The sequence below is a fragment of the Cavia porcellus genome, unplaced genomic scaffold (genome assembly GCF_034190915.1).
Source record: "Cavia porcellus strain 051 isolate PalLab524CR breed Dunkin Hartley unplaced genomic scaffold, mCavPor4.1 scaffold_29, whole genome shotgun sequence".
NCBI lineage: Eukaryota > Metazoa > Chordata > Mammalia > Rodentia > Caviidae > Cavia > Cavia porcellus.
Genome location: NW_026947512.1, coordinates 25,801,619 through 25,821,092, shown reverse-complemented (window position 1 = coordinate 25,821,092; position 19,474 = coordinate 25,801,619). Strand labels below are relative to the sequence as shown.

The following is a 19,474-nucleotide window of genomic DNA, read 5'->3' as shown; positions in this document are numbered from 1 at the left end:
GTCTGTCACCTCCCATTTTCAATACGTCACCAGGTTGCATATTTTTTTCTCCTAAATTGCTGTTCTGATTTCTTTACCCAGTTCCTTTTCCAAATATTATAAATTAAATTGTCTTTCACGTGTGAACTTGAGCTTTTAAATACATTTTCCAACATTCAGCACCCATTTTTCAAATTTCCTCCATCAGATTTTAAGAGGGGAGAAAGGCAGGAGAAGAAAAACTTGAGTTTTCAACAAAACCCTTTTCAGATTTCCTAGTAAGAGTAAATATTAAACTGTTTAGAGTATTCACCAAGCGTTGTGTGATACAGAAGATGAACTCCCTGATGTAGGCATCTTGATTTGTTTTATGTATTCACATACCCCAAATTGCCTAGAGCAGTGCTCAGTGCAGAGCAGTTGCCCAGGATTCAACTCTGACTTTTCCTCTTGTGCTCTGATGTATGAACTCTTCAGCTTCTCTTTCAGGACATTCATATTTATTATTGATTCAACCTGGGATGTTCTTCTCCATTCTTGGTTGAGTGTCTGTCTGTCTGTCTGTGTAGATAATCCTTCAGTTTTTCATTTAGACATCACTTTTTGAGGCTTTTGCCTTTGACTGGCAAATGGTTTTATGGTATAACTGAACTTAAAATAACCATTTTTTACAGCCTTATAATGTAATCCTATAGTTATTTGTGTGCTTAATTTATTGAGGCTTGTGTTTTCTCCTAGATTTAAAGGTCTCTTAAGGACAGAGACCATGTCTACTTTGCTCACCAGGCTGTCTCAGTTTCTAAGGATGAGCCTAGTAATAGTAGGAAGATCAATCGTTAACTATTTTGTTTAGTAATTTTTAGACTTTGTTTTATGTCTCCATTCCAGCAGCCAGTAGGTAATTTGCGTGGTTCTGTGACAGCTTTGGCAGTTTGCTACTGCTTTACACTCAAGTCTCATGCAGAGTTGCTAAGACAGTAAATAGTATGCTGGCATAATAGAAGGCAGAGTTCTGATACAAGAAAGGTTTTCATTGGTGGTGAGTGGAGAGTAAGAAATTCTAAACTTGGTTTCTAAACACTCATTTGTTCTATAAGCAAACTATATAAGAGACTACATTAGGAAAAATCATGGAAGCTCCTTCTATGAAGAAACACGATGATGACTTTAACACTTAATAAAGGACAGCAGTAAATGTTTGAATTGCAAAGAACATGATTCATTTCTTACAATAACATTATAAATCATATTGTGTCACACAATATATTTCACTCTCTCAAATCTTCAGCTTAATTAGGGTAGAACAGGAAATATAGCTTCTAGTCTGTATTCCTAGTCTGTATTCCAGAAATGAACCTCTGGATTGCATTGCATCAAAGATTTTTACAAGTAAATAATTAATTGGTTTAGAGCAAACTGACAAATGTAATTAAGCAATTTATAATTGAAATATTCAGTATTTCTCTAATTAGTGACAAAGGAATACCTGAGGCCGTGGTCAGATGAAATATTTCCCAGATGAGTTTTAGGATAAAAGCAAATCCAGAATTTTTCATCATATATTTCTTCATTATTTGTAATCAGAATTTTAAAGTAAAATAAGACTCTTATGCAAAACAGATTTCAGTTAAGTTATGCTCTGTTTTCTTTAAATTGGACTAATACATGCATGTTCTGTTTGTAGTGAGCCTTTCCTGTTTCTTTTGCTGTCCTAATGTGAGGAAATGAGACTAATACAAAAATATAGAAAGGAATTATGTCTGCTTGCCAATAGAAATGTTAAATTATGTTTTAAGTTATATTTTACAATCCATAGAAGTCATATGAAATTGTTTTTGTAGATAAAAAACATAATAGCTAAGAATAAAGTATTTTTGTAAAACTTTATTCTACATAATAAAATAATTTAACTGAATATTCATTCTGCTAGGAGTTTGGAATTATTCCAGATATAATCACTGCTTTCTTACCTGTATTTGGGTATAGACTTTTGGATGAACTGTTTCTACATTGTTAGAACTTACGTGTCATTCCTCTTGAATTTGTAGAGCTTCAAAACTTGCTTTACATAGGTGTAAAATTAGTTTTATATATTGATTGATTTGTGTTTGAAACTATAATTTGTATTCATTTAATTGCAATGTAATAACCAAAAATTGAACAGCTTAGAAACAATATTTATTATCTTACCATTTTTGTGAGTCAAGATTCCAGGTATAGGTCATGTGTTCTCTGCTCAAGTTTGTAGAAAAGTGAAGTCAAATTGCTTGCTGTAGCTCTGAGCTCACTCTGGTGCCAGGTCTTCTTCCATGTTCTCTCGTTGTTGAGAGAATTAATTTCCTAGCAGTTACTCGATTAAAGTTCATGCTTTTGTCAATAAGAGGCAATATTTGAGTTTTTAGAACCTGCAAGCCATTCCCTGCCACGTGGCTCTCTCTGTAGACTAGCATTGTGTTCTTTAAGGCTAGAGGTATGTTTCTCTGGCTTTAAATCTCAGACTGAAATAACTGGATTAAATCAGGCTACTTAAGTCATGTCTTCCTTTTGATTAACTCATAGTCAACTAATTAGAAACTTAATTACAGCTGCAAACTCTTTTTTGTCATCTAACACGATATACTGTGGACAACTCATCCAAGGGGAAAGAACGTTACACCAGGATTTAGACATTTGGGAGAGCGAGATACATCTTTAAAAACTACTTACCACACAGCTTTAGTAAATTACCTGGAATATAAGCCATGTTTTAGAGATAATTGTCTTTAAATATAACTTATAAATCTTGTTTAGCTATGGTTAGTTCTTGTATTTAAGACACATTTTTAGTCAAATTTAGATGTTTTATTGGTCATGAAATCACATGAAATGTCTTTTACACTTTTGACCTTTAGATCCTTAAAGCAATAAAGGCTTCCCAACAGTACCATCTATCTTTGATAACTCTGATTTACTGTTTTCCAAGGTGCCTTCACTTTCCATTTCAGCCTCTGATTAAAGTATATATCCTATGTTTGACAAATGTGAGAATTGCCACTGATCCCCAGTGCAGTCTGTTTTCCATTGAGTCCTTTGTGTAAGATTGTCATTTGTCTTATATTTTACTTTAAAATTATTCTGAACTGTGAAGGTTACAAATTAGTGGTACTATCCAAAAGAAATACACAGAATACAGAATTGATTTATATATACACACACACACACATGTATTTAGCTACCTATATACATGTATATATCTCTGTATTCATTTGTTTATCATGTATGATGTATATATATGTATATGATACAGCATGCCAAACAGACTTATTTTTATAGAAACAGTATTACAGATGAAAATAATACTGGAATCTTCCTTGACACTTATATAGTTTGATAATAAGCATTATATTAGGAATTTTAATAAATTTAAAATTAATATAGTTCTCTACATTTAAAAGGTTTTAAATTTTGAACTGTGTTTACTTGGAAAAAATTAAAAATTTTTAAAAAGTGCATTGTTCCTCACATTGATTAGATCTAAATCTACCTCTGGAAACAGTGTAATACCACAATCAGTGATTCTATAGACAGTAAAGAGAAGAACTACTGACTTTACACTTTCTCAAAAGTTTTCTATTAAGAAACTTAGTGTTTTATCTTACTATTATTTGGTCTAACATACCAAGAAAGAATTCATTAAAGCAAATATTTTTACATATCTTTGTGACCTTTTATTTTTTTCCCGAAGGTATTACTCTTTTTTTCTTTAATATGTAGTATTTTTTTTTTCACTATAGCATTCCAATACAGTGGAGAAAGCATTTGAAATATTTCCAAGCATTTTCTCATATGCTTTTGCAGTGGGAATGCTTCTTTAAGAATTGTTTACATGGCAGCAGTGCAGGGTAATTCCTTGTAGTAATTTTGATACTGTAATGTATTTTGTTTTGACTTTTTTTTTAAAAAAAAAAAAGGACTAAGTTTCGTTGATATTAATGCATCTGTGCTCAGTGGGCAACTGTTTGGAAGAAAGAAATCTGTGATTTTTTAGAAACCTATTTTTGTTTGCTAAAGAGTTTGTTCTGTTCCTTTTTCTTCAAGTTTAATCATTCCAAAAAAATAGCTACTTTTTCACATTTTTAACCCTAGGATGAAATGTAGTTTTGACTTCCATTAATAACCCTAAGAATTTTTATTTGGGGGAATTAATTGATAGATTGTATTTCTGTTCTTTTATATTCTGAAATACGTGTGCAATCCTGAATTTTCCAGCACTATGGGTAGTGAATATTTTATTAAATCAGATGAGATAACAATAGGTATTTTGAATATCTCCTGCATTCCAGTCCCATTCTAATTTACATCTCTGCAACTTCAGTTATTTGAGCTTTTCCCAGAGTACCAAAACTGAAAATATCTACACATTGAAAATTAGTATTATATTCTGAAATTCCAGTTGAAGGATATTTTACACATTTGTGTACTTTGCTGAAAGTTGTGTATTGCAGATATTTGTGTAGTCTGTCAATACTTCATTATGCCTCTACAAGAAAAATGTATCCATAGATTAATGTACAAGTCACACTTAATCACACTTTGAGAAACATTCTTTTCCATTGCTAGTTTTTGTGCAATTCTGTAAAATTAGTGCACAATGTTGTTCTACAAAAAATGCATTATAATTACAAAGATGTTTTAGAACACAACATCCCTTCTGATAGTAAATGTTTGACCTAATTACAAATTTATACCAAAAACTGTACCTGTCATCTGAAGACTTAAGTGAACCAATGAAGTTATCTAAAGTGTTTTGTGTTTTTTGCTCTGTTTTTATTAACTGGATATGAGAAGAAAGGACATACAGTAAACTATTATTCTTAAGTAAAAACATGCCAATCAGACATCACAAAAAAGTTGCGCTTTTTTGTAATCAAGATTGTAGCACCAGTAGAAGTGGTGGGGACTTCATAGATCATCTCCAAATTGTTGGAGAAACAGACATACCATGTTTCAAGAGGCTTGTTTAAGGTCATACAGCCAGTTGTTGTTGAACTGCATAAGCAGGTATGTTATTAAGAGGTGACTATAAGGTGTATTAATGACACATTAATATTTGACACAGTCCCAAGCAGGAAACATTTCTTCATACTTAACATAAATTACTTCCCCTTATTAAAAGAGATAGTAAACAGCTGATGCCTGTAATTCTTTGGAGGGAAATAGTTGGAGACAAGATCTCACTATGTAGAGCACTTGTGCAACATGACCTTCAACTTGCTTTTGTAGCCCAATGTGGTATCTCAAACTCATGGTGATCCTCCTGCCTCAGCCTTCTGTGTGCTGAGATGACAGGTGTGCCACTTAGGACTACCTGTGGTACCTATAATTGTAATTCTCTTTAAATCTTCATTACTTGACATTTAATTTATCATTTTCTGTATTTCTTTTCAGAAATATTTTATACACCCAAGGTTACATTTCCCGTTTTTTTAAACCACAGGAGCACATTTCTAAAGAATGTTCGGTATAGTATAATTTCTAAGGGCCAATTATGTAATTGCAGATCCCTTTATTGAAAATTTGTTCAAAATCTTTAAGATAACAATGAGGACACTAAACCAAACACAAGACCTACATGGCCTCAAAGGTTGTGTTTCCTCACTGAATGTGATGCTTGCACATGTTTTACCCGAGAATTTTTCCTCAAGGTAACATACCTAATTGTTGGCTGAGATACATTTGTATGTCACAATATTTTATTTTAATACATGTATGCAGTCTGTACTGTTCACATTAATCTTAGGGAGCAGGCACATACATCTTGATTCTTTTTATTCTTCTTCCCCTCCCTACCTATCTCTTTCCTTCCATCTCTAGATCTCCTTTCCCAATTTTCATTATGATTATTAGTTTTTAATTCACATTTGTGACATACGATGATTACATTCATTGTAGGTAGTTGATACATGTACATGATGTATCTTTAATCTTTTTTACATACTGTTGCCCTCCTCATCTCTGTCTCTTAATCCTCTTCCCAGATATTTTCTATAAATCCAAGAGCATTTTGTGTTCTTTTCCAGTGAACTTGTGTCAGGTAATTTCCATGTAACTGTTGCAGAAATTACTTCAAGAATGCTGTGTTGCAAAACTTGGAAATTAGAAATAAGTAGTCCATGTTCTACCTGGAGTTGTAGTATCTGGCCAGGAACCAAGTTGTTCAGTTGAGTTCAAAGATTATAGTATTTAGGTATTCAGTGCCCATCATATAATTGGATTTTGTCTTGGGCTTTTAGAGGAAGATTTAGTGATTTTAAAAATGTTTAAGTATTAAGATATATTGTCCTAAAGTCTTTGAATGGAGGCAATTTGTGTGAGAGGTAGTCTGTTTCACATTAATGGAGATCACTTTGGTGAATACAGATGTATTTTGCTGTGTATGCTGAATTTTGTCTGTAAATTTTGTGTGTAAATTGATAAAGTTTTTGTTAATCCTGAGATTTTTCTATTTGAGTAGTGTCCATTGTTAATTTGAATAGTGCTAACAGAGAAAATATTTTTTAAAAGTAAGCAGTATTTTAAGACTAGTCCACTTAAAAACTAAAAAAAAACGTCAGTGATCCGGTACACTTAAGCATGATTTCTTCCAGTTTATAAAAATAAAATACCTAAAAATTTAAGTATAAAAAGCTATAATTCAATTTCATAACATGATAAAAGTATATGACAATTTTAAAAATACAAATACAGTATTGATTTAAACTTTTACAAATTTTGTTCATGTTATCTATTGCTTTAGAAACTTATGACATGAGTAGTATACACATTTTTAAGTTGTACATGTTTGTATTAGATTTTTTTTTTTAATCCAGAGCAGTTTATGTAGAGCTCTTTTTTTTTTTTTTTTTTTTTTCAAGAGAAAACATTTTTGAACAGTAATGCTATTTGGCTGGGCTGTTAAATTTTTTAAATGTATGTACTTACTGAAATAAGTTTTACATGGTTTTGGGGGTAATACATTGGCATTATATGTTTCTTTGTGGAACTAATACAAATCTTATCAATATTAAAAAGAATTCAGTTTTTTATTGCTTTTTTGCTGTTTGTTCTCTTTTAAGAAATAGCCAACAGTGCCACCATCAGAACAAACAGACTTTTCTCATCTGTCTCATTGTGTTTTCTCATCGTAAGTTTGTTTTTTCACAAAAACAAAACAAAACACCGTGTATAGCCTAAGAGATGTTTGAAAAAGTACATGTTTAAACAGACACGCAGAACATTTAGGAGATACCAGTGACATAATCAACTTGCCCTTATTTTGGCAAAATCAAATTCGTAATACTAGTCTTCATTCAGCCATTACTAAATTGAATGCTTAAACCTTGCCAGGTCATTCTGTCCAGGCAGCATTATGTTGATACCAGTTTACAGTCATCATTTTTAATTTGAGGGTCTCAAGGAAGAATATGAAAATAGGTCATCTTGGTCTGATATCTTCTCTCATATGCAGTTGGAGTAATTGTTTTCATTATGCCTTGTCTTAAATCTGATTTATTTTATAATAAACTGCCAAGTTAATTATAACTGAAGATTTTATAATCTATTAAAGCATATAATTTTTCTTTTTCATGGTTTGATACTTACATGATAATAGTATATTTATTTTTGAATGAAAAGAAACCTGGCCCCCCCATCTTCCTGTTGACATCAAACAATCCTCTGATATGCTAATGTAGCATTGGGGAGTGCATATGTACCAGCTTTATTTGGATTCATTCCAAGTGTGAGAGAAAATTTTATGTGTAAAGAACTGATTTTTAGCATTGCCCCCTCGGAGTAAAAACTGATGTTGACACAGTTCTTAATTAAAAAGGCTTCAGATTGAAACATGATATGGGAGGTTTTCAAAATGTTAGTAAGACCCATCTAATTGTTATTTGGTTTTCTGGTTATAACATTAATGCTGTAATAGCTATTGAAATAGCTAATAAATTCATTTCCATAAATCTATTGCAGTAAAGATTAACCCACAATTATTAGCTTTTTCTTAAAAATTTTTGCTTTTGGTCTGTTGAGTATATAGACAGTGGATGTATTTTGCTAACTATAAAGTGGAATACTAGCAAATTTCCTTATACTGTGTTCCTTTTTGTCCTGCCCTCAGCTGGTCACAGGTATAAAAATTGGTGATAGTTTTGAATTTTTTCAAGTAGTTTCTCCATATTTAATAAGAAAAATAAAATTAGTTGGACTTTTCAAAATGTCAAATTTCCAGGTAAATGCATTAAGGAACATATTTATAATTTGATATCTATGAAGAATACATAGGCAAACCTGCACATTGCTTTTAGTGAATGAAACAAAAGTCCATGGAAGTTTTATCCCATTTACTTTTTGTAGGGCAGTTGAGACAATATCTTGGTATATACATTTCAGGCTGGCCTCAAACTCAGTGATCTTCCTGCCTCGGCCTCCCAAGTGCTGAGGTTACAGCGTGTGCTATCACGTCAGGTTTCTATACACTTTATATATACTTTTAAAAAGTTAAAATTATCAGAAGATTTTTATGAAAACCCATTTAAATGCAGTGTTTTTGTGTTGGTTATTTGTAAATACTAAATAGGAAACCAGTTACATTTTTTAGTTTTAAAATGATTTTTATGTGATGAGTCTGATGAAGGTAAGAATTTTCTCTTGAGTATATTAGTATAGTTTTCTAGCAACTTTATTTTTTATTTATTTATTTATTTTTGTCTTTTTGAGGCAGGGTCTTACTATGCAGTTCAGGTCAGGCTGGCCTCGAGCTCACCTTGTAGCCTGGATTGGTCTTGAACTTGCAACAGTCCTCCGGCCCAGCCTCTCGAGTGCTGGGATTACAGGCATAAGCCACCACACCTGGCTTAGCAACTTTAATGTTGAAAAATGGACTTTGCAGTTAGTACCTTCCTGCTTAGCACCACAGCCTTTAGTTTAGTAGCCTGTTGGTATATACAGCCTTTTGCCCCATTTTCCTATAAGATTCTGCTCTGCTTCCATGGAGTATTATTTCATTTATTCAAAGCAATATGCAGCTTTGCCTTACATTGCACAAATTTTAGATAAATCCCTTTTATTTAATTTTTAATAGATTTTGGTATTTCAAGTCACCAAGGTGGCTCATTGTTTAAAAGGAATTCTATTGTTGAAACCTGTCACAAGAATTGTCTTTTGATGAATATGATTACCTTCAGATGCCTAGCCTTTTTAATTCTGGCTTTTCTTAAAATGAAATGTGATAACCTCTTTTTAAAACAGTTTATCTTACCAGTATTAATTTTTTGAAGTAGTTGTACATCAGGCAGATGTAGCTTTATGTGGTCTGTGCTAACCATAGGTATAATGTGAAGTTAAGCTATTATGTCAGATAAAATTTTAGTATAGAACATCATTTTCTTTGTTTATAAGAGGCATATTAAAGTAGATGTATTTCTGACTTACTTTTTTTGTCAGAATCTGTAAAGCTTTTAGTTCTCATAATTATTTTTAATTTTTTAAAAAGCATTTTAAAAAACAAAAGAGGCTAATTCCTGAAAGGACTGTTTGGAAGTACTTTGTTCAGCTTTGCAGTGCTTTGGAACACATGCATTCTCGAAGAGTCATGCATAGAGGTGAGTAAAACTTCACTTAGTTTTATATAAGAACTAAAATTATTGTTTCGCATGACTTGTAGCAAGTCAGGTTATGTTGACAAAAAGAATAAAATGTGGGAAGGCAGTTGAATATATAAGGAAAAGGAATTTTGTTGTTTTCTTCCCTCACGTGAATAATGTTTAGTAACTACTTAGATTTTTAATTTTCAGCATTAGTTTTAAATATGCTTTTCATAATCAAATGATTGGCCATATAAGGCAACATTAAATGAGTAATTAATCCACTGATTACGGGATGTAAAATTTTCAAAGCATTTACTTAGATAAGCTTTCTAAAGCTGTCTAAAATAAGATCATAATTATTATTAATCCTGATTTTTGTAAATCATGATTTATGTATACTAATAAGTTAACTTTTAGTAAAATACTTAAAATTGTTAAAGAGAAGTTTATTTTGGGCTTTGAATTTTACACAAAGTTTTAAAAGGGAAAACAAAATGTACTTTAAATGGAAACTGATGATATTCATCCAGATATGTTGATTCTATCAGAGAGAATCACGAACTTTGAAATACTATCAAAATCACTCAAAATGAAGTGCTTTAAAATTCAAACTTCCATATTTAAGATACTATCATAATAAGTAGTTTCTTAGCTTTCACAGTTCCTGAAGTTACATCACTTTCACCTGATCCCTTCATTTATTCACAGATATAAAACCAGCTAATGTGTTCATTACAGCCACTGGGGTGGTAAAACTTGGAGATCTTGGACTTGGTCGGTTTTTCAGCTCCAAAACTACAGCTGCACATTCTTTAGGTAAGTAATACAATATAATTTCCTTCACTTCATTGTTGCTTTTTTGGTCATGGTTAAAAAAGAAGTGAGATGTAATTGTTATATACTAGCTCCTGTTTTTAAAACTACTGCTCAGGTCCTGAGCAGATATATAAGTCTGTATTAGTATAATGTTTTCTTTCATGTGACACTTGAATCCTTCTGTTAACTTGATGTCAGGCAGGCACTAAATTAAAAGAAATACTGATTTTTATTATCACTGTGGATTCTTTTTATTCCACATATAATATAGTGGCAAGATATTATAAATAAACTATATTTTGAAATGTCTTTAGCTGACCACTTAATGATATTATGTACAGTAATTTGTAAATGTTCATACAGTAAAATAACATATGGATGTGATTACTGCAGAAGAGAAAAACCTAAAGATGATCTGTGGCAAACAAGAAAAATATTGCCTTAGATTATAAAATAGAAGAAGAAATACCTATTGTTTATTCACAAGTTAACAATATAGCAGTGCCTTTTGTTCCAAAAATAGAATCAGATTTAACTGTAACAACATATTAATGATGGAAAACTGTCCAATTCAGAAATCATAGAAATTCTTAGGAAGAAGTAATTTTTTAATTGAGTAAAACAAAGGGAATGATCAAGCATCTCTTAAAATTCTTCAAATCAGAACATCTCTTAAAATTCATTAGACATCATCTATTCTTATAAATCCAACACACATAAGGTGATAACCAGAATAATGTAAGAATTAGGTAAAAATAATTTGGTTTTTTTGTGCCTATTTTTGGTATCATAAATTCGTTGAAAATCATTGCATTTTTAAAAACTTTGTCCTAAGAACTTTTAAATGGCCTGCTGAGAACAAATGCACGTTATATTAAAAGAGAGAGAGAATGTGAGAGAGAGGGAGGGAGGAAAGGGGAAGAGAGAGCAGAGATAGAGAGGAGAGAAATAAACATCCTAAATTACTTGAATAGATTTTTTTTTTTAAAGTTTTTCTGGCTTTCTTACTAAGGTTCTGTGTGGCTATGAACCTGTCAGTTAGTTGTTCTGTATCTAAAACAGTGCTTGGCACATAGACAGGCATCTAGTATATGATCACATAATGACCCTGAATGTAAAGTTTCGTGGAATATTTGAATGTCAAATACTGTGTAAAGTAAAAGTAATGTCAAATATTGTGTAAAGGTAAAAAAAAAAAAAATACTTAACTCTTTTCACAGAATTTCAATTTGTCAATTTGTTTGAGAAAATAAAATTTCACACCGATGTTAACTACTATTTTATTTTCCCTTCCACTTTACATTTTTTATGGAGTTTTACCAGTTTGTCTGAATTGAACAATTTGATACAAATTCTACAAACAACAAATAAATTGAGTAGCGCTTCAGTAAAATTGTATTGTGATATTACATTGCTTCCAGTATAAAATAGTGGAGAATTTCTATGAAAAAAACCTTGACCTATTCCAACCCAGATCCATTTATTACTAGTAAGTAAGGATAATATTTTTACTTTGTTAGTCTCCTGATCAGAATGTGGTAACAGGATTCTATCATTTTTACTTACTTAGAAATAACACAGTTACAGTTACAATATATGCACACACTTGCACATACCTGATGTACAAATGTATTCTTTAAATGCTGTTTTTCGGACTGTCACTCTAAACATGCTGAAGTCATCCAATCCTAAGGATAACAGTATATTAGTGGGAAATCTAGTTCTTAACAGTTCTGAAAATGAACTTTTTTACTATGCCTGATACTGCTTGTCAGGAAAATTCTAAGCGAGTTTAAAAAACAAACATCTTCAAGTTTAGGTGATAGGCTCGTCCAAATTATGTGACCTAGGAATTAAGTTGAGTCAGTTTGAAATGACTTAATACCAAGTTTTATCAAAATCAGCTCACTGAGAAGAATGCAGTTATGTGTGTAATACGTGTTGATATTGTACTTGCTGTGTATTCTAAGACATACCTAAAGTAGAGCCACCGAGGAAGTAGAAGTGACACTGTTGTTTTGGTGGATGAATCATCAACAAAATAATTACTTTTACTAGTTTTTAAAATTTTATTTATTCCTGCTTATGTTCTGTACAGTGGGTAGGTTTTGGTAGTTTGAAATTGAAGTTTAAGCAAAGTCCAAAATGAAATTTGAACTCTAGCTTACTGCAGTTCTTTGGATACAATAAAATAAAAATCCTGTCTAAGGGTCAAAAAAACTTATCTGCATATTGATAGAAATCCTAACAGACTATTTTTATTGTACTTTTCACTTTTAGGGAATTATTATTCTCCTATGTTGTCATACTTTTAAGAGCAGATTTAAGTTTGCTTCTAAGAGCTGGTACGGCAAAGTAATTGAAAAAATCGCCACCTATACAAATTTATTTTGCTCACAGAAAACGTGAGAACCATTTATATTGTATGTTGGTTCATTTTCTGGTTTTTATGGAGGATAAAATCTGTAGGACATATCTGTAAAACGATGTCTAAATTTTAATGAAACTAAATGTGAATATAGTTCTTTAAAAATTGTGAGTTTTACTTTAAACTTAATTATGGAGACAAATGCATCTATTTTGAGGAATTTAAAAATGCAAAGATACAGTGTTTTAGAAACATTTTTTATAGTTACACATCTTTGTTTACAAAATATACTTTCCAAAATTCAAAAATACTATTTTAACTTATTTTAAAATTAAGATATTGGCAAGTCTTTCCATTTTTTAATTCTGTATTTTGTATTTCATTTGAATCAGTTGATTTTAGAATAGCAAATTAACATTTAATAACATCTATAGTTCTACCCTGTCTTCAACAGCAGAGAACGTTTTATAGATGGTCACATTTCCAATCAGTTTTTAGAACCAATCCTATAAAGTATGGCAACATAGAATAGTAATTCTTTGAATACAAAGATCAAAGATTGCAAATACTGAATTTCGTGTTGCTGATATTCAATGTTCAGATTCTCAAAACTGAAAAATCCACAGGACCTTCACTTTTTTTTTTTAATATCCTGTCTACTGCCACCACATACATTGTCTTATACCTTCTCTACTTGCCATTCTTAATCTATAATTACTTTATAATAATAGACTAGGAAATAACCCTTTTTCCTTCTAATGTTTTTGTTTAATATTATTTATTATTGCCCTAGAGTTATCTTCCTCCAAAACATCAGATTGTTACTTTTTCCCAATCTTTGATGATTCTCTGTTGCCCAAGACATAGGTACAATCCTTTATAATTTTAAGGGTGTTGTACAGTTTGGTGTTCTCTTAACTCTCCAGCCTTATTATTGACTTCACTTCTTGCATCGTACACTTTTCCTTTTGCTTTATTTTGAACATGAGAAATAGAGCAGAGAGCACTTAGAACTTGTGTGTTCATTACTCCCAGGACCTTGATCAGACCATTTATTAATCTTCTAAAACTTAGTTTCTGGATTTATAAAAATAAAAGTATGGATAATAACTACCCTATGTTTAACCCTTATCCCCAATTAATTTCTAATAAAATATTAAGAATATAAAGTGTTTTCTGAACACTTTGATACACTATATATTTAATTTGCTTCTGTTAAGATGATGGTGAAGATACAGAAAAAGCGGGAGGAGTAATTGTTTAATTTTGTCAAAATTGATTCAAATAATACTTTCAGTCACTATGTTATGCAGATGCTATTCTAGGAAAGGTAGCCTCAGCAAGACAATTGTTTTTAGAGAGCTCATCTTTTGGTAGGAGAAAATAGATGATAATAAAGCAAGTAAAGAAGTAAGCTGATTTATTTTTTTTTTAGTGGCATGCAAGAGAAAGGTTAGTAGGAAAACTATTTTAGAAAGAGGCAGTAATCTCTGTGGAGGTGGTGTCAGAGTTAAGATTCAAGGAATGCAAAAGAGGTAGTTAGTTATAAATGAACTCAAGAAATAACCTTTTAGGCTGACTGAAGGACATTTCCTACAATGGGCAGATGCAGGATAGCATTTGTCTATGGAAGGTCTGCTGGAGCAGATGAAAAAGGGAACAAGAGCGAGTTTAGGGAGAGCACCATTGGATTCCTAGTGCAGTTTTTTAGGCAGGCTTTTTTGCAAGGTTGTGATTAAAAGAACCACATGAACTGAATTGGAAGACAATATTCATGGTGTTCCTTTTTCAGCATCAGGTTAGGTAGGTGTGGCTGGGATTGTGTACTGCTGACAGGTTCTTCTGTTTCCCCAAAGTTTTCTTCTTTCCCTATTAGAGTGTCTTAGTGTGTACAACCCAAAATTGAGCAGAATATACTACATTGGAGCTTACCAGCACACACAGCAGATAGGTTTACTGCTGCAATCTATGATACAGACACTTGTGTTTTTTTGTCTTGCCCCTCTCCTTTTGTTTCATATATGGATTTACATTCAGGTTTTCATTGACTTGGATGGAGCTGTGGTTAAAAAGGTTAATTACAGGATATACACATCTCTGTGAATGTTGCTTTTTTTCATATTGTTTGTCAACCTTACAGATGTTACAGAGATGTAACAAATGTTAGAAAATTTGTTTTTTGATCATAAAAATTAATGAGGACAAAGCTCTGTTTTGAAACCAGCTTTGTGAAAAGTGTAGATTAATGGCTTTCAAGTTTTGTAAGAGTAATCCCCAACAATATTGTGATGCCTGGTGAATATTAGCATCTGTATATAACTGATTGGAAGCATTAGCATGCATATGTAACTGATGCAAGTTTCATGTAACAGTATTTTCTATTACAAATGCAATCTAGTCTGATTCTATCAGTTTTAATTTATTTCATAAACAATGCTAGCTGCAAACTCACTAACTTGACTTTACAACTCATTAATGGATTGTTATGACCTCCAATTTAGAAAACATTGATCTTGGTCTATGTTGTTTTCATGCTGTTTCACTTAGTAGCTGATTCCCATTTTTCTCTCCACTTTTGGATATTCATCCTACGTGCTCCCTGGTCCTTTCAGTTGGTCAGACATAAATTAGTGATTTACAGAGTTCCCTGTGCTTCTGCAGGTGGGAGTAACATGCATGGTAGTTCTTCGTGGTTTGCAAGTCACTCAGCTCCCTGAGATCCTCACAAGATAGCCATAGAATGCACAAATGAGTATAAATGAGCTTTGTAGTGAAAGTGGCTCCTGTAAACTAAAATCTAAAAGTTCATCGAAACCTGTGAAATTGAAATGCAGCAATAAAGTTGTAACTTTTTTCATACCACAAGAGGTAGTACTTTTGGTAAATTTTTATTTCTTAACATACTTTGAAATCTCCTTTCAACAAATATAAATATTCCAACCCAAAGGCAACTTGGTAAGAGATCAACTATTTTCACCTTGACTATTTAAATACATAGCAAAATAACAAAAGTTTTTCTATAATCCAATATGATTTCCAGTCAAATCGTATCAAACTACCCATATCTCCTATAATAACAACCCAGAGAAATTCTAAATTGCTACTAAACATTAATAGCAATGAATATATATATGAATATATCATTTTATCATTTCCAAAGTTTCCAAATATAGCATTTTATCATTTCCAAAGTTTCAAGACGTATTTTCTCCTCTAATATCATTGTTGTGTCATAAGTAGCATAGATGGTATGGTATGGATTAGAAAACTGAGCTCAGTAATTTAACCTTGTTGTAAATTTTTGTGGGTTTTGGTTCCCTGATACTTCCCAGATGCTTATAATAGGACATTACATGTAATAAGTACTCAATAAATGTTGATTAAATGAAAGGGACCTAGAGACAGCTACTTAGGAAGGGTGAATTTGATTAAATAAACAAGTAAAAAGTTAGATTGTGTTGCAGAAAGAAACAATACCCATCAAAAGTTACCAAAAATCATAATCCAAACAAAGTTTCAGTTGCAGTTAGCACGGACACATGTCTCTTTTCTCACTTGAAGTCAGCTGTGGCCCACCTTGATCTTTTTGGCTGCGGTACCTCCATGTGGTGACTTGGTGTTTTAAACAGCTTCAATATTTTGTTACTTTCACATCAGCTTTTTTTCATATTTCTTGAGGGGAAGAGGGAATGGAAAATTAGTTACTGACTTTTAACTAACCCCCCATTGGTTTAAATAATGAAAATTACCTCTATCATGTTTCATTGTCCAAAACAAGTCTGATTGCAATGCTTATGTCAAAGGGATTGGGAAAAGTAGTTCACCCCAGTGTCCAGGAAGAGAACTAGAAGCAGTGGATGTGAGCATTGTCTGTAGTCCTGAGATAAAGGAAAATTCCTCATTTCTTGTTTTTAAAATACTGTTTATCTTTTTTCTGTTATATTTATACCTACTGTGATCAAAGTAGGTAATTTTCTTAATGCGAAAGGAAATAGGTACCATTAAAATGGGACCGTATACAACCTTAGGAGTTTTTATCTTTTCTCACTTGAAACATCCTGAGAAATTAGTGATTCATAAGGTTCACTAGAATATTGAGCTCTAGTTTCTTTTCTCTGGATCAGCATATCTTATAATTGGTCTTTATGGTAAGGACCTTATTTTGGTCAGTTTATAATCAACATTCTTATTTATCAAATTTTAGTCACTAATGCTAGACTAAATGCCGTGTAGCTTAACTGTTTCAATTCTACATCTCAACTAGGTTTGATTACCTGATGTAGAGTTGTATCAGTTACTGACCAAATCACAGTGCATTTAAATTAGAAAAGATCATATTTTTTATCCCTTAATTACATTATTTAACATATCATTCTTCCTGTGGTTGAGTATATTGGGTTCTCCCCAAAGAAAACAGAAAAATCTTAAACAGATCTTAATCTCATGACTGCTTGGAGGACAAAATTTTTTTGAACTACAATACATAGTTTTTCTGTACCCTCCCTCAGCTCCATATTGAGTATTCTACTCCTCATGCAATACCAGGATCCTAAACGTGTTAGTATTCATTTTCTGTTGCTGCACTAACATTACCACAAATTTAGTAGTTTAAAACTAGAGAAATTAGAGCCCAGGATTTAGCTCAGCGATATAAGCGCCTGCCTCACAAGCACAAGGTCATGAGTTTGATGCTCGGCACAAAAAAAAAAAAAAAAAAAAAAAAAAATCAAAAAACCAGAAATTTACTATTTTGCACTTCTCTAGATTAAAGTCCAATATGGCTCTCCTGAGCTAGACTCAAGGTGTCTGCAAGACTTCTCGAAGCTTTAGCAGAGCATGTTTCCTGTCTATTTGGGGTGTTGGCAGGATTCAGTTTTGCAGCAGTCCAAGACTAAGATACATGTCTCCTTACTGGCCATTGAATGGGTCATTCCCAGCTTCTGTAAACTTCCCTCATACCTTGCCTCCTGGCTCCCTTCCTCCATTTTCAGAACCAGCAATGGGAAACAGGTCCTTCTCACACTTGGAATCTCTTTTGCCCTTGCTGTAAGAGATGTGCTCCTCACTGATCAATAATCTCCAAATTTTAGGGTCTGTAACTTTACATCTGCAAAGTCTTTTTTTTTTTTTTCCCCATGTACCTTAACAAGTATAACACGGGAGCAGAGGTCACGGGGTCATTTTGGGAAGTGTATTTAATCCACAAAGGGCTTCTCACTTTACTAGCAGTCACCTTCCCAGTAGCTTACCCCACCTTGCACTTGAATATAGGAAGAGAAGTCATTTTAGTGAAAATGAATTTATAAAAACTGTGTACTACAAAAGTGTCTATAAGACATTGGTAGTTATCTGCTATTTAAGAAAAATTTTACTTATTAATATATTGAATTATTTCTCATATGATCACTTGCTGTAATGATAGAAGAAAAACAGGTTAATAATGTTATGTTTGTTTTGGTACTGGGAATCAAACTCCTAATCTCACACTTGCCAGGCAGACATTATGCCACTGAGCTATATCCCTGGCTTGATTGGTAATGTTTTGATGAATCACCTTTTCCTGCTTTTGTAGTTGCGCCCAGGAGAAGAAAGATTTTTTTTTTTTCTTTTGTGTGTGCATGTGTGAGTTTAGTTTTTGCATTAGTTGTACATTCTGGAAATAGAACCAACTCTGAAAAATAGCTAAAATGCTCTAATATTGATTCTTATTGCTAAACAAATACTTGGAAGTCCCTTGGGAGTAATTATGTTGTTGTCATAATTGCTTGAACTTTACTTTTCACAGTGAGGCAAATGGTTCTCTGATTTTGTGTTATTTCTAGCAAAGTAAATGCATAGCGGATGTTTAAGCTAGACATCAGAATCTTCACACTGGTGTTTCATGAGTATAAAATTCGTGTTCCCCACACTATTTCCAAGTACAGTGCATCTTTTGATTTTAACTAGGAAAATTAGCATTTAGAGACCAGACATTAAAACAGTTTCATTTTTGGTGCCAGGTGCTACCAGTGGTCACATACTGTTTTCCCCACACCTTTCCTTAGCACCTTTCTGAGGGTCTTTGGTGTGTTTCCTTTCACTGTCCAAGGTGGTATGGAGCAGTAAAGGCAGCATATGTTCAGTCAGTACTAGAGGCTGCTTTCACTGATTTATTTTTAACTTTCAGTTCTCTCTTGACTTAAGTATTTGCTCTGGGAAGAAACTATTACCTAATTTTAAATTGTGCACATTTAACCTCTAAGCTACCATAATGAGTATTTATTTATAACAGAGTAGCTGTACACTAGCATACTTTTCACGTGTGTCCTGTTGAGCCTGGACTTATATTTCTGACTTTTCATAGATGGCATACCATAATTTAGACAGTTTCCTTGCTTGTTAATTTGGAAAGATGTAGTTTTTTTTTTTACAGTCACATTTCACAGTGGTCAGTTTTAATGAAAGAACTATCTGCTTAAATAGAACTAACTGGGTTTGAATTGTTGGTCCACACATTTTCACAGGTTTTTCTAGCTCGTAGTTTCCCTGACCTCTTGTGTCTCCTTTTCTAAAACACAATAAATAGTTCCTATTATGCTAGATTGTATCCTTGAGATCAAAGATTTCTCCTGTTTACTTTTATGTCCTCCAGCACCTAGAACAGTATATGCCTAATGGTAGGCCTGAAAAACATGTTAAAATTCAGCAAGATAATGCGTGCAAT

The 19,474-nt window shown here is 32.4% G+C and overlaps 1 protein-coding gene across 5 annotated transcripts in view; it reads left to right on the top strand.

Moving 5' to 3' along the window:
* Positions 1–19,474, top strand: part of Nek7 (NIMA related kinase 7) — a 154,358-nt gene that overhangs the window by 95,158 nt on the left and 39,726 nt on the right. For all 5 annotated transcript variants that reach the window (XR_010044358.1, XR_010044356.1, XR_010044357.1 and 2 more), the window contains 2 exons: positions 9,494–9,602; positions 10,296–10,403. Coding sequence is in view for 2 of the 5 variants with exons in the window: in XM_063239661.1 (XP_063095731.1) it covers positions 9,494–9,602; positions 10,296–10,403 (217 nt within the window). In the remaining 3 variants the exon portion in view is untranslated. The remainder of the gene's footprint in view (positions 1–9,493; positions 9,603–10,295; positions 10,404–19,474) is intronic.